Genomic DNA, 21,377 nt, shown 5'->3' on the forward strand with positions numbered 1-21,377 from the left:
ACCCTCCTTTCATTTGAATCCGTCTTGAAGGACTTCGAGTCGGTTGGGGCCATGGGAATAGTTATTGGCAATGACAATTGGAAAGATTTAGTTAACAAATTGGAGTTGTTTTTAGAATATTGTGAGCTTATAGAGAAAAACTCGGAGTGAGGTTTCAGTGAGTGGAATACTCTTTGCAAGAAAACTCACTATGTTTATATTGCATGCCTTGGCATATCTATTTTGTAACCTTTAGGATAATTGTTAATTAGCTTTTTTCTCTGTTGGTTAGTAAAATGATATTGGACACTATGTAAGTATATATGAATAAGGTTAGAATAACTTCATCAGCTTGATGCTGAGTTAAATCAGATTTTGAACGCTGATAGTATGGGGAGGGCTATCACCAGATATGTAAAGCCCACTATCAAAAGAAACGTCTGCTGATCCGGCATCAGGGATGATAGCAACCTACTTTTTCCATCCATGAATAGTTGCTTCTTATGCATATTAACCATTTCCAAGGCCACTTCCTTTCTGCATAATAGTTGGTGGTGGAAATCTCAAGTATTACATGAAAGCTTTGATCAGAAATGTACATATTCTTGAGTTAGAAATATATAAAAAAGGACTTGTTTGCTAGTTAGAAATAATCTATTTATTTTCTACTAGGGTATGCCCGTGACTACGTATTCTGACCTCGACGGCTACCTCTGTGTCTTCCCGACAACTCGTCAACTTCTTCAAAGACAAGACGTCTTAACGCATTTTAGGCGCAAAATATTCGGCACAATAACTCAATTTATAAGCCCAGCCACAAGGCCATCCCTGACCTAACAATTTATAAGCCCAGCCGCAATTGTTGACTTTTGGTTGATTTTTGGACAGATCTCATAGTATTGATTACACTTAACAAAATTGTACAAACCCTCCAAACAACTTGCTAAAAGACAATGACAACCAATGGATGGAGACCCCCTGCGGGCCCCACACCATTGCTTTTTATTATATAGATAATTTAGTTAGAAATAGTGAGATCTCTACACTATAATTGAGGAACTCACTCTCCACTATAGAGATCGAGTAGGCAAATTGAAATCTCTCTATTTACTCAATTTATAAACACTTCTCTCACAAAAATTAAAAACCCCCATTTTATTAATAATTTAGAAAAAATTTCCTAATATAACTTAAATTATATAATTATTCTCTATTTTTCTTTCTGAATTTAAAACAAACTCTCTTTTATTAATACTTTAGAAAAAAACTCTCTAATGTCTATTTAAATAATATAATTATTTTTTATATTAAATTAGATGTGTCTCCACTATTTAATTACAATTAGAATCTAAAAAAACAATGCTAATTATTGATCTCAAATTACGGGTTTTAAGACTTCAGGAATTCGCGTAGCACAGTTTTCATAGGTGTGTATATATAAATCTAGTCGTCATTCGTCAAGATTGAGTCTACTTGGACTGTTTTGTAGTCGGCGTGTGTGTAATATACTAATAAAATCTCATAACAACGACACAGCGGAATGGGGTCGGAATAGCTGGACAAGAAAAAATTTAAAGACAGCAAATTAAAAAGAAAACTCCGGAAAGACAGCCTACTTCCACGTGGCTTCTCTTTAAATATTCTAAATTCTCTTTCTCTCCTGTTTCGGAAAGCTAGAAAGAATAAAAAGTAGTTCCTAATATAAAATATATTATATTAATCTTTCTTAACACTCCTTCGTCCTTCCTTGACAACCTTTCATCTTCTTCTTCTTCTTCAACACTACTACTCCATAGGAAGCTTAATGGGTGGTAGTAAAGAGAAAGAGAAAGAGAAAGAGAAAGAAAAGATGTTTGTAGGTGTTGTCTGGAATTGTGCAGCTGAAATCAAAATCTTATTGTTAACACTTATCTTTATATGTTCATTAGCTACTGTTCTTCAATTCCTCCCTTCTCGTCTCTCTCTTTCTTCTTCTGATTTCCGTCTCTGTCTTTCCAAGTTCTCTTCTCCTACTTCTTCTTTACAAGAAGAACAACAAGTTGCACCATCATCATTGTTCATACTATCTTCAGACCCACCTACCCCATCACCTTCTTTACAAGTTGAAAAAGTTGAAAAAGTAGAGGAGGAGGAGATTGTTGTTGATGGTGGTTTTGTGAAACGTGTTTTCAACCCATACGGACCTGCTGTTTATACTTTCATTCAGATGGGTACTTACAGGGGTGGCTTGAACTCTTTTGCTGTGGTTGGCTTAGCTTCAAAATCCCTTCATCTCTATGGTAAGCCTAGTTACCAATGTGAATGGCTTTCTAATAATAGTAATACTACTACTACTATCACTACTTTTGGTTCTAAGATTCTCCCTGATTGGGGATACGGTCGTGTTTACACTGTTGTTGTTGTCAACTGCACTTTCCCTGTCCCTGTCGGTGTCGATGGGTTTGGAGGTCGATTAGTAGTACATGCTTCCACTGGTGGTGGTGGGGATCGAGCTGTAGACTCGATAGAGAAGATTGAAGCATTGAGAGAAGCTCCAGGGAGTTTGAATGTATCATTATTTACTTCACCTCCCAAGTATGATTATTTCTATTGTGGCTCTTCTTTATATGGTAATTTGAGTCCCCAGAGAGTGAGAGAATGGTTAGCTTATCATGTGAAGCTATTCGGCCCAAAATCGCATTTTGTTATACATGATGCTGGAGGGGTTCACCCAGGTGTGCTTGAGGTTCTGAAGCCTTGGATGGAGAAAGGGTATGTGACATTGCAGGATATAAAAGAGCAGGAAAGGTTTGATGGGTATTATCACAATCAGTTTCTTGTGGTGAATGATTGTTTGCATCGGTATCGATTTATGGCTAAGTGGATGTTCTTCTTCGATGTCGATGAGTACATTTATGTTCCGCCCAAGAGCACTATCAAATCAGTGTTGGATAGCCTTTCGGATTATACTCAGTTTACGATTGAACAGATGCCCATGTCTAATAAGCTCTGTCTTGCTGCTGATACCGGCAAAACTGTGAGGTACACACTAACTTGGCCCTTCTTAATGTGTTTATCTTTGGTATAATCTAGCATTCCTTAATTAAGTTAGTGGTAATGATTGATGAAACGGAATGCCCTAGACATTAAAATTTTACTAGGCATTTTTTTAATATTAATAGTTTAAATTAGATTGATGTGCCATTGGTTTTCTTTCGATGACAATTCAATTTGATATTCAGCTGAAATTCAGATTGATGTGTTCATTCAGCGTCAAATTTTCTCGATTGTTGAATTCAACAGAATTTTCTGTGACCCTTAACTCTGTCAAATTATTTGTACTCTTTATGTGCTTTAATGGTTGATTAAGTTGTTGAAATACACATTAAAGCGTGTCAATTTCTAGGAACTTTACTTGTTAGATGAGTTGTTTTAGAGACATTCAAGTATATATGGTGTATACTCCAATATTTACTATGCACCTATAGATGAATCGGGTTGAAGACTTGGGATGTCTTCATCCACACTTCTAGAGTGTTTGGTGCTCAGTCGATTCTGCATTGTCTTTGGCTCTTAGGTTACTAATTTAAGTGAAGCTTGAACAACTCAAACATTTGTCAATATGCATCCATAATGATTTGATTATGATATGAGTAGTTAATTAACAAACGATGTAGTGGTTGGGTGATTGCAACTCAAAAGTGTTTGTACTATTTTGTTTTCTTTTGGTTTTTGTTGGAAAAAATGCATTTGGAAAGTAAGTTCTTTGAAGACCTCTACCCCAGATACGTTTTTGGGTAGAAAGGTTGTCTTGGTCTTTGCACATGTGCTTTTGTTGGCTTGTCAATGAAGGTCTATGCATCTTACCAACATCTGCCAATCCTCCATGTGTTCAAATTCGATGTGCTGCCTTTGAACAGTTTGATATCATGGATATAACTGTCATAAACTTACTTGCTGGTGACCACCCCTGACCGACAAGGCAAGCTGGAGATTAAGTAAAACAGAAAAGGAAAAGAAAAAGAAAAGTCTTTTGCTTACTTTGACGTCTGTTTCATAGTCAATTTAATCAATTGTCCAGCTTTTTTTTTTTTGGTTGTTTATTTTCTGTTGAGTGTGATGGAAATGAGTATATGTTGTTCTGTAGTAGTTGATTTACATATGTAGTTTCTTGTTACTAGAAAAGGTTGAATTATAAATATAGAAGGTAATATTGTCTATGATAGTATGATGCACCCCCCATGAAACTGTTTAATTAGATATCTAATACAACTCATGTTTGGAGTTGACCGCACATGGATGGTTTGAGGTGGTCAAGTGGTCAATAAATCAGATCAAGGTCAATAAATTAGATCAATCTCGTACCAAAAAATTGGTATTTGGTTATTTTCTCCCCTATGTTATGTGGAATGCATTTTGGGAAGCCAAAATCTAAGAATGAAACTAACAAGACATAAGAATCTAATTTCTTGGAAATTCGTAAGGCAGTACGTGTTATTTCTTATAGCTATGTGTACAAGTAATTAACATACAATTTCTGACGTTATGTCCTGGCGGACCAATACTAGGAGTACAAATTTCCATTTCTTTTCATACCCACCTCTGATTATTGTAATTTTCTGTATTATATATTTTCATTATGCTTATTTAATCAAATTAACAAGGTCTGTTTATTCTTTTCTTAAATAGGCAATGGGGCTTTGAGAAACTAGTGTACAGAGATGTGCAACGAGGGATAAGAAGGGATCGGAAGTACGCAATTCAACCCAGAAATGTGTTTGCAACTGGGGTACACATGTCACAGAACATAGCTGGAAAGACCCTGCATAAAGTAGAAGGCAGGATCAAATACTTCCATTATCATGGTACCATTTCTGAAAGGCGTGAGCCATGTCGCCAACTTGTCAATGAAACAGAATTAACTTTCGAGGGAAAACCATATGTCCTGGATACTACTTTGCGATCTGCGTCAGCAATAGTAAAGTTATTTGAGTTGAAGAGCATCGGGTCGAGGTTACAACGAACACGGCAATGAAAACTTTGGTCTTGAGAACAGATTCATTAGTTCCTTGTTTTCAACCTTCTTTTACCACCTTTACTGTAGAAATACTTGCTGTTGTGTTCTTTTTGTAAAATAACATATATAGAGAATAGAGAGATAGATACGTAAAATGGCGGGGTATAGTATTGAAAAATGGTAAAGCACTTTTGTTATTTAAGAAATTACGAGGAGATTATTCTAATCTTTCATGATTCTGTTCTGCATGGAACATGGATGGCACTAACACTGACCAGAGTGGTCATAATGTACTTTACACTTTCTCAACATAGCTTAAAAATTCTTATAGTGCTCGGAGAAGGAATTCATGTGGCACTTAGCTAGTAACTAGTGTTCGATAGACCCCCATTTTTTTTAAAAAAAAGTATTTTGTTTGATTTTTCAGATGTAATTAGACTGATGGTTAATTAAGGATTTGTCTCATCTTTTCCTGTATTTTTCTGGAGATGGAAATGAGATAAGAAATTGGTGGGAGTGTGGGACATCATGTTACATGAGCTTTGTTGTGATGCTTTTCAGCAATGCATCAGTGGGCCAGTTGGAATGGAGTTGGGTTGGTCCCTACCCTAGTTGTCGCCTTACCTTGCTATCATCTGTCGTTAGTCAAGTTGTCTGGTTGTGTGACTGAACAGTGATGGGTGCACCGACAGGGATGATTCGTTTTTTTATCACTCTACACGGCATTTGGCCATGTTGTGTGAGCAGTAGGATACTTTATTCATTTTAATTATCGAAAAAAAGGGATACTTTACTCATTTCATTTATCGCTTGAATACAATAACTAAGAGTCTAATAAGAGAGTACTCTAACTAATAATGTTTTGTTATGAGTGGGATTAGTTCAGGTTTAGGTGCTGCACCATGCCTGCATGTGGAGTGTTATTTACTCGATGTGTATTATTTTTCTTTTATACAGTTTGACAGTTTGTTGTTTATTGTTCTTCTTGCCTTCTTGGTAACTAGTTTGTTGTTCGTTGTTTTATTTTTTTTGGCTCAAATTTCACTGTTTTATTGGTTATTGGTTGATGGATTGTGGTATTAAGCATGTCATCTATCATCTATGATTAATATATAAATCGAAAGCTATTGGGGCCTCTGCTCTGCATTGGTCTAATTCCTCGACGATATTCATTCGCCCAAATTGGTCTAAATCTACTGTTACCCTTGGATGTAGGCACCCAAGTTGGATATGCTTTGTTTGCTTTAGTTTGTTAAGTTCTCTAATTTAAGAGAAAATTATACCAAACAAGGAAATAAAATGAGCCGTATTACTGAGAAAGTATGCATAAATGAACACCCTAATTTTGGCTATTTTTTCCTATTTGTGACAAACAAATTGTTACAAATTCTCCTTTTTACAGGAGAAACAGTTGAACAAAGAACATATAAATACGTCTTCTAGGAAAGGTTGGATACACTGCTTAATCATTCTCAATAAGATGGCCAATAGAGCCATTTTTGTGTTTGTTCTAAGCATTGCTCTCTTTGCTACTATAATTCAGCCCAATGCAGCATTTAATGCGAATGATTGCCAGAGAGATTGCGTCTTCCGTTGTTACGAGACTTCAAGTTGGTGGCAAGAAGGTGCTTGCCCTTTTAAGTGCTTGAGTTACTGTTATAATTTGGTAAGAAGAATCTTTAACCTCTGGTAGATTTGACACAAATAAGCAATCTTAATAAGAGTACGTGCTATTTTAAGAGTTTCTTTGTTGAGCAACGAGCATGAAATTAATCTAAAATGATGAAATTTTCTTGTGTGCAGCGGCCTAAATCCATGTTGCCGGCATCAGCAGTTACGGGACCAAGTCTTGCACCATCCGATCTCTCGCACAAGCGTTTACCAAGGAAAATAAATCCCTCCAGCTCTTTCGAAAATTAAAATAGATGTATCAACAACAACGTATGTTTATGTATTGCTTTTAGACAAGCCTTCAGCATTACAAAATTGTAATAGCAATCGAAGTGCTAAAGAGAATTTACGAAGTTATTTTGCTCATCATGATTTGCGAGCAAGTTCTTATATAATTCTCAATTGATACTAAATTGGTGTCCACCGTCTTTCTTGATGTCAACTGTCAATTGTGAATCTGATAACAAAAACGTTTTCCCGTTAATTCACACCAATTAACGTTGTGAATCTGTATTTGTCACTAGAGAACTCCTTAAGGTCATTAGACAAATGGATATGTGGCATTTGTTTTTGCATCTACGCACTTGGAATACCGTGTTGTCATATAGATGATACCATAGAACCACCTGCTTTGATGGAGAGTGGAGAACTCACATGTGTCATTGTGGGCATACCACAGCCGCTGCCTAAGCCCAACACTACGGATCTTACACTCATGACACACAGGGGTAACGGTGATACCCCTAATCCGCTTGGTGTTGCTTTGCATCTTGATGAGACGTTATTTATTTATTGAATATTTAGAGGGTTAAGGTAGACCCACACCGGTTACATTGAAAGACCTTAGCCCGAAGGCTTACATTGCCCGAAAGGAACCTAGCCCGAAGACTCTCGCCGATGCGCCCCCACACCGGTTACATTGAAAGACGTTACTTGATAGCGCATTTCATATACCTTTTTCGTACTGTGAAAAGTATACCACGTGCTTGTCGTTTGACTTTTTCTAGTGCACTAAAATCTGCTCTTTGGGATATTACAACTGACCCTAGTTTAGTTATTCCTTGGGTTCATCTCCTTCTTCTGCCACACTGCACTCTGCAAGTTTTTCAACCACCGAATCGTCAAGAACGGCGTTCTGGTAACTCAAAAAAACCTTCAGCAGAAATAGATTCTCCATGCTTTGACGACATGGAATGAGCCTGATGGGGTGTTTCGTCTGTCAGAATCTGTAATAGAGCCTCCTTCAATCCAGTCAACCAGAAAATCCGTCCCCATTCAGAATGTGCATCGGTGCTTATAGAAAGTTGCTGACGGACATTTGCTGCAGCAGTAAAAATGTTGTCATCATCAGGGGTTGTCTTCAATACTACGGACACTGTAAATGTATTAAAGGAGAAACACCTGATGCAACAACCACTTGTGAGACCAACTGTTCCTCTTGCTGAGCCCCCTTTAATGGTAGAGAGAAACACATTATTGTCATGCATTAAGTCATTCCGAAAGGCACTTATTGTGGCCGGGATGGTCTCCATGCTCAGCACTTGTTAGATGCTATGAGTGGTGCTGCAGCAACTATATCGTCTGATCTGTTAGATGCCTTGACTCATGTGGTGAATCTTTGGTTACAGGGACGATGTCCATGGCCATTAGTGGAATTTGTAGCGAGTGCTCCGCTTACCCCACTCCTTAAGCCGGATAATAGCATTCGTCCGATAGTCGTGGGTATGGTTTGGCGACGTCTTGTTTCCAAGACTGGAATGTAAGGTGTTTCCAAAGATGTGGTGGGGTACTTGCAAGATTTTCAATATGGGGTGGGGTCGGTGTCCTTGGTGGAGCAGAAGCGATTTTGCATGCTGTCAATCGCATGGTATATGCTAACGGTGACAATACATCTCTTTCTATGTTGCTAGTAGATTTTCAGAATGCCCTTAACATGGTTGATCGGACTACTATGTTGAGAGAGGTTCGCATTCGTTGCCTCGCTATTGCTCCTTGGGTCGAGTATTTGTATTGTCAGCCTGTGAGATTATACTTGGGGGATGATTATATTTGGTTTGCTACTGGGGTTCAGCAAGGTGATCTTTTGGGTCCCCTTCTCTTTGCACTTGTGTTGCACCCTCTGATCCTACAGATACAGTCCAATTGTCAGTTATTGCTCCAGGCTTGGTACTTAGATGATGGGACTCTAATTGGGGATACATAATAGGTGGCAGCAGCTCTGCATATGATTTAGGAAGAAGGACCTTCGTATGGGTTGGTTCTTAATGTGGCTAAGACTGAGATATTTTGGCCATCACTGGATCCATCGCCGCCTCCGGTCTCTTTCCTTCGATTTTATCCCCGACCTCGGATAACTTCGCTTTCGTTTGTCCTAATCATTTGTAAAACTCGTTATCATTATCGATAAAATTTTCACTTAAAAAAAAATTGATATATACTAGATTACAACAAAAAAAAAAAAAAAAAAAACACACACACACATCTAATGATGTATATTAAGTTACCAAATAAAAAAAAACTGAAAAATTGATGTATATTAAGTTACAAAAAAAAAAAAACATCTAATGATGTATATTAAGTTACCAAATAAAAGAAAAACTGAAAAATTGATGTATATTAAGTTACAAACAAAACAAAAAAAAAATAAATAAAATAAAATAAATAAATAAATAAATCTAATGATGTATATTAAGTTACCAAATAAAAGAAAAACTGAAAAATTGATGTATATTAAGTTACAAAAAAAAAAAAAAACTACTATTCGATGCTTGCAGAAAGTTGTTGATGGACATTTTGCTGCAACGGTAAAAGTGTTATCATCATCAGGAATTGCCTCCAAAACTGTGGATACCTTATGTGCATTAGAGGAGAAGCACCCGGTGCAATAACCACAGGTAAGACCATCTGTTCCTTTTGCAAATACACCTACATCGGACTATATTTTACCATCGGTTACCAACAAAATTGTCCTTGATTTCAGTGGAGAGACAGCCCAGCAGAGAACATATATATAAATACCTTATTCTAGCAACTATTGGATTCATTCAATCATTCTTGATATATAAGATGGCCAATAGAGCTACTGTGGTTTTTGTTCTAAGCATCGTTCTCTTTGCTACTATAATTCAACCCAATGAAGCAACTGATTGCAAAAAAGATTGTATTACCAAGTGCTACGAGTCTTCAAGTTGGTGGCAAGAGCCTGCTTGCGTGCCCATGTGCAATATGACTTGTTTACGGGTACTAAAATTCTTTAGCTTAGACATACCTCGACTAGATTCATAAGACAACAATTCAACAAATTGGTTAGAACATATATCTGCAGTCTACATATTGCTAATATAGCTAGATATTGGATATTTACTACCTTTTAGATTTATAACGCTGATACTAAGCAACTAACCTTAAGTGAGCATGAAACGAAAATGATGACATTTTCTTGTGTACAGGGGGCGGCAGCAAAGGTTGCACCATTCGGAGCCACGAGCAAGCGTTTATCAAGAAAAATTAATCCCTCCTAATTTACTTTAGTCGGAAATGTATCATCAGTTCATCACCATCAACATTTATGTATCATCCCCTCTTAGGCCTGCCTTCAACGTTACAGAATTGTACCTCAATGTGATTCATGTAATAAATGGCCAATAGACGTGCTAAATAAAATAAAATAAACTACCTTCAAATAATATAGATAGAGGATGTTATTTTGGTTATCATCATTTGCGATCAATTCTTATATCATTGTTCATTTGAAACTAAACTGATGTCTGGCTTGTGAGTTGTTAATACGAATAGTCAAGTGAGCGGAGCGAGAGGCGGAATACCTGGCTCAAAATTCTATTTGATAGGTTTCTGTCTGTCTCATTCTCTCTTATCATCTTCTTCGCCAAACACTCTTTCTTCTCTCCAATATATCTCTCTCTGCCCGGAAACCATCTCTCTCTTCTTCTTCTTCACCCACCCAAAGTCCTAACTCGCACTCTCTCTTTCTCTCTCTCTCACTCCGCAGTTCCGCTCACTCTCAGTATACACTAGTTCTTTCTTTGTTAGTGTTAATTAGCAGTTTAACAAAGATCACAGTTTTAGTGGGCCTTTTCATTCATGCGGTATAAATGTATAATGAGAAGTACTTTGATGGGCTTAACAAAAAGAGATCCATTGCTGCATGCTATACTTTTAGAGATCACCACTTGATCATCACTTGGTCCACAAACACTTCCATGTCCACGACAACAACAAGTTCACAAATTTTAGTTATCACCTTTAACCAGACTCATTATTAGTTTCAGAAGACATACCATTTTTTATTATTTTTTTATTTAGAAATGCAATCCAGTGATAGTCTTAACTAACTTAACTAACTGTCTAAACACGTACTACTTCAATGGCACTACAGCTACTTCAACTGCCAACACCCTCCTCATCCTCATCCTCATCTTCATCTTCATCCACATCCTTATCTGGTGTTGAAATCCTAAGAAGTAGGCCCTTCCTTTTCCACTGCTACAAACCCAAACCCACCACCTTGCAAATTAGGAGCAGGCACAGAGGAACAACTGTGGTGTATGCTGCTGCCAACGGCAAGGAAGAGAGCGTCTCCGTCGCGGACGAGCAGAATGAGGAGGAGAAACAGCTTATTGATGACCCTTCTGCTGGTCCCCAAGACCTGGAATATGTTGCACAGATCCAAAGGGTCTGGCTTTTTCCACTAACTAACTTTTTAACCGATTTAACTACTTTCTGTTTCATTTTATTTATTAATTTTTGGTCTTGTTCTTGTGTTGTTTTAGGTACTAAAGCTTCTAAAGAAAAATAGGAATATGCTCTATAATGAAGTGAGTCTTTTTTCCTCATGACTTTCAACTGATCATTCATTGCATATTGGTATTATTCTTATCTATACTAGTATTGGTATTTTTATTATGCTTCACATATGAAATTGCAGGTGAAGTTAACAATTATGATTGAGGACCCAAGAGAAGTCGAGCGCAGGAGATTGCTTGGCATAGAAGACCGTGATTCTCCAACCAGGGATGATTTGGTCGCTGCTTTAGATGATGTATGTTTGCCTCTCCCAATATGTTCTGCCTTGATAGAAATTTGCGTTGATCCTACTATATATGAATTAGTACACCACTTTGTGCAAGTGTCTGAGGTCTCAGTTTGACAAAGTGTATGTTAGAATTAGTAATATGAAACTTCTATATCACAGTGCTGATAAAGTGCAAGTACAATGTTGAATATGAAACCTGAAAGAGATCCTATTGATCGATGAGACAATTACATTATGACTTGAACTAGCTAGCCTTAATCTAGACTTTATCAACGACTTCTGAATGTTTCTTATGAATTCAATTGAAGAAGTTCTTCTACTCTGGTGTTTGGAGGTAGTAGAGGATATGGATATGGATATGGATATGGAAAGGTTCGGCAGTCTCAGCCATATATATATACTTTCGTTTATTGAGAAAAAAGTTGTTTACCGCGACCTCTACTGCAGTTGTACATCAAGTTCACCATAACCTCTACAATCATGTTAGTTTTACTCTATTCTCTATTCAACACTGGCTGGTTCAGCATTACTAATATTTCGAGTACAAAATAGTCTTTCCTAGCCTGCTCCAATTGTAAAAAATTTATGCTTGAATATATTTATGTTGTCAGATACAACCAATCAAAATAATATATAACTTGTTGCTGGAAAACTTTTACTGCCTTTGTGTGTGTGTGTGTGTGTGTGTGTGTGACAACATATTCATGCAAAAGGAAAAGCTCTCATCTTCCTGCATTATATCAAAGTGGTTTTCTTTTGATTTTGTTGATTGTAGGTGAAAGAAGGAAGAATTCCTGAAAACCGATTTGCTCTTCAGATTCTTGCAGAAGAAATGGTCAATTGGCCAAACCTTGAGGTATTAATATTATTTATGCTTGCACTCGAAGCAGAAGTTATCATTACCTAGCTAGTGTAAAAGGTCATAATTGCATTGAATTTTGGTGAGTATTGCCTCTGGTATGATAATGACTCCGTGCATCATTTCCTGATGCAATGCCCATCATTTACTAGGGAAGTGCAGTGAATTTTGGTGAGCATTGCCTCTGGTATGATAATGACTCCGTGCATCATTTCCTGATGCAATGCCCATCATTTACTAGGGAAGTGCAGTGAATTTTGGTGAGCATTGCCTCTGGTATGATAATGACTCCGTGCATCATTTCCTGATGCAATGCCCATCATTTACTAGGGAAGTTTGGTATTCTCTTTCATCCTTGGTAATGTTATTGTTGAGCAAATGGGTACCTAGCAACTGGAATATTGAGAATCCTCCCGTGGGAGTTGGTTGTGGATTTGGTTCCTTTCACTAGTGTACAGGGCCTCGGGGCTACGTGGTCTGAGAGAAACATAGGTCACTTAGATCTTTCAGAGCTCAATAGATTTTATTATTATTATTATTATCACTTTAACCAGTCAAAGATTTATTACGAAAACGATATACTACCATACTAGGGCACTCCCAAACTTCTTTATAACCCTAGCCATAGTAACCGACAACTCTACTTGTGAGAGTCATGAACTAGACCCAAGCACTATAGTTTCTTCGTCAGCACAAAGACAGATAAAGGGAGCCCGAAACAAATGAGAGGAGTACATGCACCTCTCAGCAGAACGTGTTATGAAAAGCCAAGAGTGGTAATAATCATTATAAAAAGCCTCTTGTTGGCCTCATCAGACTTGACTTGGAGCTGTTGGACATCAGTATCAGTATGTGTGTCAACAATTACTTACTATTCTGTTAATCAAAATAGTCTCCAATGAACATGAGCTTTAGGGGAAATATTAATGTATAATTTGATGAGAAGCACAGAATCGATGTCGGTGTTCACCTGAATGAAAGGGTGGAATACTTGCACCATAGTCCAATAATTTCTTATATTTTCAGACTCTAACAGGGAGAGTTTGAAAGTTAAAACTAAATTGGGGAAAAGGAGTAAGAGTTTGAAAGAAGAAGATGAAAAACAATGACATTCTTTCCCTATGGAAACAATGATAAAGTCATAAAGAGAGAAATCATTGGAACTATTGTGTGTCACTAGTGCTTAGATGGTCGGATAAATAGCAGACCTCAAAGTTCTTTAGTCATTATTGTCATTGTTATTTGAATTTTACAGTTTCTATTTAGCTTTGGTATGCCATACTGATGTGGCCTTAAGCTGTCTAAGCTAACTGCATAGCCACAATCTATGTTGCCATGTGGGCACATCAGTAACTGACAGATCTGCTTGCAGACTCTAATTCATTATTGCTATTACGAGCAGGTTGAAATTGAAAAGAAAAAACCGAGGAAATCCCTATATGCAAAAGCTACTGACACTGGTGTTGATCCTAAAGTGGCGGCTAAGAGACTCAATATTGACTGGGATACAGCTGCTGAAATTGAGGATACTGGTGAGAGTGAACAAACAGATTTGCCTTCAGCTGTGGTTCGTATTCTCGTATAGCCATATCTGACTATTGTTTCAGACAGCATTTAACATTACAATTGCACCTAGCATTACAGAAAAATTTAAACAGGGACCTAGTGAAATGTGTCACCTGATCATTGAACCACTATTCTAGTTTTCCCTTGAAATACTTTCTCGGAGACATAACTATTAGTGATTGACGAACAGTAATAATATCCTTGCCAGGAGCAGTCTCTTGTATATGGTTTCTATACTTTTCTTCCGCGATTTTAGCTAGTTTTCCATCTACTTGGTTTCATGATTACAAGAATTAATTCTCATGCAGGGATTTGGCGCACTGTACCTGGTCAGCGCATTTCCTATCATCATCGGGGTCTCTGTTGTACTGATCCTATTCTATAACTCTCTCCAGTAATAGTTTTTCTGTGGTATCTCTGTTTTGTATATTACAGACTGTAATCCTCCACCTTGCATTTTTTAAGGATATACTGGTGAAGTAATCACAATGCCCAAAAGAGAATTTACTTAGATGGATAGATTGAACTTCTTGATATCTCAGCCATACTGCCGTTTGAGAAACAAAATCCTTAAAATCTACTATGTTACTTGTTGTTTGCGCATAATATTCTTGGTTAAAATCTAAGTTAGAAATAGAAGAGCATACATTTCCCCATAGTCTTGAAGGAATACTAGCTCTTACCACATCTTCCATTGGAAGAAAAGATACAGTGTGACTACGAACCTATTCAGGTAAGTAAATTGCTTATTCCATCTTTGCTTTGAAGGAACATACAGCTCCTCCTGAGATATATTTTTCATACCAGACTAAGCTCTTTGGAAACCCTATTTCTCTTGCTTGGGTGGGTAAGGGGTTGTTTACCTAATAAAAACACTTCTTTTTAAGAGAGAAAAACAACATCTAATTTTACCATATATTATATTCCAATTTGTGGAGTGCTCAGATTTTCACTTCTATAGATGGTAATAATAGATGCTCCTACCATTTTTCATTTTTATGGTCAAGGAAATTCGCAACCACAGGATTTGGGCCGCTGAAGGGAGATCATATGTTTTTAACTTCTCAATAGCTGTGAGCTGGAAGATATTAATGCTCGGAAGTGTTTTAAAAGTCTACGTAATAGAAGGTTTGGTGCATTTTGAAGCCACTATCTATGCATCAAATACAAGATCAAACTCTTTGACATTGTGACGAACAGCCAAAGGCATCCATGAATTGAGATGACGAATCCAGCAATCATCAATATGACAAGACAGCCAGAAAATAGATGAGAGAGAGAGAGAGAGAGAGAGGTGAGGGCTTGATTTTCTGGTTCATAAGGAACATCACGACAGCAGATACACTGCCCAATAAGCACGCCATTCAGAACGGCTTCCACGGGTCTTCACCCCTCATGCATTTTTGAAGGATAAACTGGTAAAGTGATCACATTTAAACTAGTACACTTGCATTGTTAAGAGGCTAGCAAATTCAACCGGTTTCTTGTGTCATTCTCAGTTTAAGTTATTATAATTCATAGGATATGATTCATTGCGGTATATACTTTTGAATGGGGTTCACGTTTGCGAAGACTTCAAGTTTTTTGGCTGATAAAAGTAAACTGTCTTTGTACTGGAATTAATAGAGAAACATGCAAGTCAACTCGTTTCATATAAAATAATATGGTACCATAAAACAACTAATATATATATTACATAGATTACAATGGCGAGATGAACATGAATATATGGTACCCACGTTTTCTCTCCTTATCGAAGTGTCTTGTTTCTACATTCAAATACTGAAGCCAGGGTGCTCCTAGCTAACAACTTCGAATACCTCCCATTCTGAAATATATATATATTGTTCTGCGGCCTGGTCGGAAGCAATGGTTTCCAGCTTGGAGCGTACTCGTCAAGGAGATGACATTTGCAAAGAGTTTCGTACATGCGTAAATGATTCAGTTACATCAAACAATAGAGATGCTCACACCATTTTGCACATTGAAGAAAGTCCACGGTTCAGCAGGATAATGGACCAGGAGAGACAGATATCAGTGGACCCAATGTCTCTCAAACAATCGGCTAAGAAGTTAGAAGATTGCGAACGTTATTCATTCATACCACCTCTTACTCCGGCTGCTGCTGCTCCTAAAGATAGTAGACTTCATTCTCCTCTTCCTTATCTTCTACCACCAGTTAAGTTCAAATTTGTAACCAACAGTCTTCCAAGTTCGGCAACCTCATCACCTCGATCTGGATCCATTTTGATGAACCTTAAGAAATGGAGAACCCAAGGCCATCGAATTAATTCGCTCGCACGCCAATACTCCTCAATTGTATCTCCTTTTACATCACAAGGAAGTCTCTTGCGTAAAAGCAAGTCATGTAGTGAAGGTAGAGCATCCATAATGTCTGATGAGTTTGATATGTGGTCAATAAACTTGAATAAATCTAAACATGAAAGCGCATTCAGCGGGAACTACCATGGATATGACAGTTATGAAGCCAATGGAAAGAACATAAAGGAATCGAACTCGAATGAGGACAACTTCAAATGTGGAGCATGCTTGTACTTGCCAGGCTTTTCCAAAGGAAAGCCAGTCAGACGACCCAGAAAGGAAGAAGGTGAAGAGGTGGCAAATGTGATCTCTAGGACAGTATCCTTGGAGAAGTTCGAGTGTGGATCATGGGCTTCATCGACGATGTCAAGCAATGATGAAGAAAAATCAGGCTCCGTGAGTCTATATTTTGATCTACCCTTGGAGTTGATTCGGAACAATGTAAACGACGCGTACTCACCTGTTGCTACTGCTTTTGTCTTTGAGAGGGATCGAAAGGGGGTCCTCAAGAAGAACACATCCAGAGGGGCAGCTGGGAAGCCAATCGAATCACCCCGTCACGTTCGATTTTCTACTTCCAATCCTATGTCACATCCTGCATCTCCTTGCATTTCCCCCCGCCTGCGCAAGGCAAGGGATGATTTTAATGCTTATTTAGAAGCAGGAGTTTAATTTTCAGTCCTACCCTTACGCACAAGGTTAGATGTTCCAAGAATAAGATACCACATACTGTCTGGGTATAAGAACAACTTTGCCATTTATCAATCAGTTTTTAGAATATGCTTTGAGAATTTTGAAATACGATAAGGAGTCGAGTAGTAGGAATATAATTCTGCCTCATTAGCAGCAGCATCATCTATTTGATTCTTTCCTGTACAACTTACAAGTGCACTCCTTGTTCTTCTTACTCCTTCACGTTGAGGAGCCGTTGTCGAAGCAAAATCAATGTAGCATCAGCACTCCTTTTTCGCAAGAATAACACTTGCATGGTGCCAAGTTGCCAACTTATTCAGGATGCTAAAAGAACGAACAAATCTACCATTGATGCCAGAAAATTTTAAAAAGAAATTTGACTTTAGTTCTGCAAAACACCTATAATATTGGTGGCCAAGACTCCCAAGAGTATATTTTTTGCATTATCATCATTCGGTTGGTTCGGGTTCCTTCTCCACTAGTTACGCCAAGTGATTGCTTGCGTCGCGCCATAGTTGCCTTCACAAAGTTGTTTGTATTTTGTAACACTGAATAAAAGGTTATTCTCGTTCAACTTGTTATACAAGTAACACTATAAAGTAAGAACAGTAAAAACAGAGAAGAAAATTAAAAACACATTGATAGATGAGAAAAGCTAAGCCCGTCCTTTTATCTGTTTGGTATTTCTTTTTTTTTGGAACATCCACCTCGTTTACATTCTTTTGCACAAAAAAAGACACAATACAAAGATTGGCCACTCAAAAAGCATTCAGGCCACACAATTTGCACAAAGACCACCAAAAAATACCATGGCCATTTGTGCTGTGAAACACACAAATAACAAAAGACACATTCCCACCCTTAACACCCCACATTCCTATAATCAAACCTACTCCACCAAATGAAAAATGAGAAAAGACTATAAGAGACAAAAGCAAAGTATTTACTAGATTCCCTATTACTGCCTGCCTCCACCACAACCACAGCTGAGAAGAACCCAGCCAGCCATTTTTTTTTTGCATCATGTGTCAGCCAATAAACAAAACCTTGGCCACGTATTTTCTTTTGTGTTCTTTGCATCGGGTTGATTCAGCCAAATCAGGGACTGAAGCTTTTCTATAACCTCTGCCGCGCAGCACCCCACTGATAGTCTTTGTTTGGTCCAAAACCTCATTCTTTTGCCTCGTCTCCCATTACAGGTTCACTGTTTTTGGCATCACCCGTTTCAACTGATTGAGTGTTACCAACAACTTGCTCATCACCCGTTTCAACCGATTGAGGGTTACCAACAACTTGCACATCATCCAGTTTCTGCTGGAAAAAAGAAAAAAGTCAGACTCAATATCGTCAAATAGGGCCTACTGCCCAAACTTACAACTTATGATTATGATGACTTTACAATATTTAGGTGTAGACATTCCAATCTGAAGTGTCGATTTTTCCTACTCCATAATTCCATCTAATTTCAAAATGTTTCGCCATTCAGTAGGACGTACGTGCCAAATCTATTTAGAACAGACATACAATAGACCTTTCTCACAACACCTAGATATTAAATTTTATCACAGCTGATGTTTCATAAACTGATACAAAGTATTAATAAGTAATGACACTCAATTAATTACTTGAATAACAATTTCAAAATTGTCATTTTCAGACAAATACCACCGGATAGCAATCATTTAACTTTCCATTCATTATTTTAAGAGAAAACATATTTGACGAAAACACGAAACAATCCTGTACCAAAATACTAAACTTACAAACTAAGTAAAATCACAACAAAATATATAGTAAAACAAATTAAAGTGCAAACCTGAAGAGGAGCCAAATGTGGTGTAGGTGCCCTAATCCGTTTGTCCTGCATTGCCTTCTGACGGCTCTCATAGAAAGTAAAGTCATCCAATATTGATGTTTTCAATAGATGATTCTTGAATACATTCAACATGTTCATGCCTTGAGGAAATCTTATCTGTAAAAAAGGACAAGTGAAACTTTTAGGAAAAAATACAGAACAGGAATTAGTTATCACTATTGACAGTAACATTAGTTGCACAAACCTCCTGTGTATCTCTGCTGTTGGTCACAGGTTTGTTGTCATTGTTTTCAAGTATTATATGGCGAAAATGTGGATTTGGTACATCCTTTACAAAGTGCCACTTAACAGGGAAAAACCCATTCCATTTGTCCTGTTGCCAAAAGTCCATGTTCTTATTGAAATCTACTCGCCCAATCATCTCAGCTACACCACAGAATTGACCACTTGCATTTACCTTAAGAAGAGAAAACCAAAGGAATATAATATCAGTCACTCGGTTATAATGGAGAAAACACTGCATGTTAAAGAAAACACTTCCACCAAAGAAAATCAATCACAAAAGCATACCGAGAAAAAAAGGAACACTGGACACTTGCTGCCTCTCTGTCTCATTTTCTCATGTGCATCTTGATACGCACTGTCAAGCCTTCTATTTCCATTTGGAGTACTCGCCCATACATTATACTTGATACTCTTATGAATGTCATCTTCACTGTAGGATTTGATAACAAAGAACAATGCATGATCATACTTGGTAGGAAAATCAGGAAGATTGTAGTCATCCCGCCTTATTACAACTGTTGAGCTGTTATTCTTATCATCGCCATCAGATATCAAAGATACAGCTGGACCAGTTTCAGATGCAGAAATGTTTTTAACACTATTTGTTCTGGGACCACGGTTTTGTTCATTTAGAACGTCAAAATCACTAACTCCATTACCCTTGCCTCTAGTTTTAAACTTTTCTGTGCCACCCCATCCACGTCCATTTGCTTTATAACTAACCGAATTGTTTGGATAGAGCACGCCACCCTTTCCCTGGCTAGAGTATGGGAACTTGGTTACGGGATAGTAACTCTTGGCAAGAACAGATGTTGCCTGGAAAACAAAGCAAAGTTGTCAGACCAAAATACTATGACACTCTATCAAGCCAGTCAGACTTAAAATACTCAAAATGTCGTGATGAAAGAAGTTATACCTTATCAACTGGTTTTAGGTCATTTAGGAGGCCAGTGCCGGACGAGACATCTAATGCTGGCAAAGAGACTTTCTTTTCTGAGTTAGACTTCAAGGAGAGTGCAGATTTTGGTGGAGCAATGGTATGACTTTGGATGTAAGGTTTAGAGCCAGGAACTGGTGGAATTCCAACATAGCTGTTACCCTGAGCAGCATCCACAACTTGAAAAGATGGGTCCCAAACATATGATTGCATCACATCTGATCCATAAGAATGTTGATTTGGGAAATAACCCGAGGAAGCAATAGGCTGTGGAGACATAGGACTGAGCACATACGAATGCGGACTCAAATATTGGGCATCGATGGCATTTGTAGCACCAGGCATGTATGGGTTGTAAGGAACATAACCAGGTTGAATACCTGGCATGTAGTACATAAAAGAGCCATTTTCCCCTTGCACTGCCTGCTTTAAACATGCCAAGGCAAACAAAAGAAAGTAATATTGATTATAATCTTCAACAAAGATGACATAGGTAGCAGCAGTTACTAATAGAAATGAATCCTAGAATGAAGGGTCGAAATCCAATCTTACATGATATTGAGTCTCGAATCCATCATTGGTGAGATAGTATCCCTGATCATCGTATTCTCCACCTCCTGGATAATAGTAATAGGGATAATACATGGGTTGGTCGTTGAAACATCCAGTAAAGTCTCCAGCTTCAGCTTCAACTTCAGAGGGGGTTGTAGGAGATGGCTCAATTTTAAGATTCTTCATCATCTGTTCTATAGCTGTGGGAAACAATAATAATAATAATAATCTGAAGATCTGATGCAAATAAACATATACTTTAAATTCTTAAATATATATATATATATAAATTGAAAAGCAGAAGAAGAAGAAGAAGAAGAATACGTTTGTTGTTGTCGGATTTAAGAGGCATGGTGGGATCACACCAGAAATCGCCGAAGAACAAACCAGTGACTACTTCTCCCTCCAGCTCGATAATCTTTTTTAGGTCAAACCGATCAGAAGACAAACAGACTTTTAGACTAGTACTACTACTCTGCCGGCGGAGAGACAATTTTTTTTTTTTTTTTTTTTTTTAACAAATAGGAACGAGGTGGTTAAATTAACGGTTTACAAGCTTCCACGTCGATGACTCGGATTTATATATATTAGACGGTCACGTATATATCATCACCATTATATAGGACAAACAATTATTACTATATATAT

The 21,377-nt window shown here is 37.6% G+C and overlaps 4 protein-coding genes across 5 annotated transcripts; 3 read left to right on the forward strand and 1 right to left on the reverse strand.

The window, feature by feature from the left end:
* The first annotated feature begins 1,641 nt into the window (after positions 1-1,641).
* On the forward strand, positions 1,642-5,203 carry LOC147474193 (galactan beta-1,4-galactosyltransferase GALS3-like). The gene is made up of 2 exons (XM_086586499.1): positions 1,642-3,000; positions 4,648-5,203. Exons 1-2 carry the CDS (start codon positions 1,784-1,786, stop codon positions 4,991-4,993), a joined length of 1,563 nt encoding a protein of 520 aa, XP_086442625.1. The 5' UTR covers positions 1,642-1,783; the 3' UTR covers positions 4,994-5,203.
* Positions 5,204-10,849: 5,646 nt separating this feature from the next.
* On the forward strand, positions 10,850-14,658 carry CEST (death domain associated protein). Of its 2 annotated transcripts, none has more exons than XM_086586559.1 (6): positions 10,850-11,339; positions 11,437-11,481; positions 11,592-11,705; positions 12,475-12,555; positions 13,961-14,125; positions 14,433-14,658. In XM_086586559.1, exons 1-6 carry the CDS (start codon positions 11,031-11,033, stop codon positions 14,520-14,522), a joined length of 804 nt encoding a protein of 267 aa, XP_086442685.1. In that variant the 5' UTR covers positions 10,850-11,030; the 3' UTR covers positions 14,523-14,658. The 2 variants fall into 2 exon arrangements, with proteins under 2 accessions (XP_086442685.1, XP_086442687.1); XM_086586561.1 differs by having other exon boundaries at positions 13,961-14,090.
* A 1,052-nt stretch (positions 14,659-15,710) lies between these two features.
* Positions 15,711-17,177, forward strand: LOC147474195 (uncharacterized). The gene has a single exon (XM_086586558.1). It carries the CDS (start codon positions 15,994-15,996, stop codon positions 17,116-17,118), a length of 1,125 nt encoding a protein of 374 aa, XP_086442684.1. The 5' UTR covers positions 15,711-15,993; the 3' UTR covers positions 17,119-17,177.
* Positions 17,178-17,783: 606 nt separating this feature from the next.
* LOC147474196 (uncharacterized) lies at positions 17,784-21,216 on the reverse strand. Its single transcript, XM_086586557.1, has 7 exons — positions 21,054-21,216; positions 20,730-20,929; positions 20,157-20,603; positions 19,526-20,056; positions 19,200-19,412; positions 18,956-19,111; positions 17,784-18,453 (listed from the first exon to the last, which is right to left on the reverse strand). Exons 1-7 carry the CDS (start codon positions 21,079-21,081, stop codon positions 18,310-18,312), a joined length of 1,719 nt encoding a protein of 572 aa, XP_086442683.1. The 5' UTR covers positions 21,082-21,216; the 3' UTR covers positions 17,784-18,309.
* Between the last annotated feature and the right edge of the window lie 161 nt (positions 21,217-21,377).

The sequence above is a fragment of the Coptis chinensis genome, unplaced genomic scaffold, assembly GCF_015680905.1.
Source record: "Coptis chinensis isolate HL-2020 unplaced genomic scaffold, ASM1568090v1 utg1247_pilon_pilon, whole genome shotgun sequence".
Lineage (NCBI taxonomy): Eukaryota > Viridiplantae > Streptophyta > Magnoliopsida > Ranunculales > Ranunculaceae > Coptis > Coptis chinensis.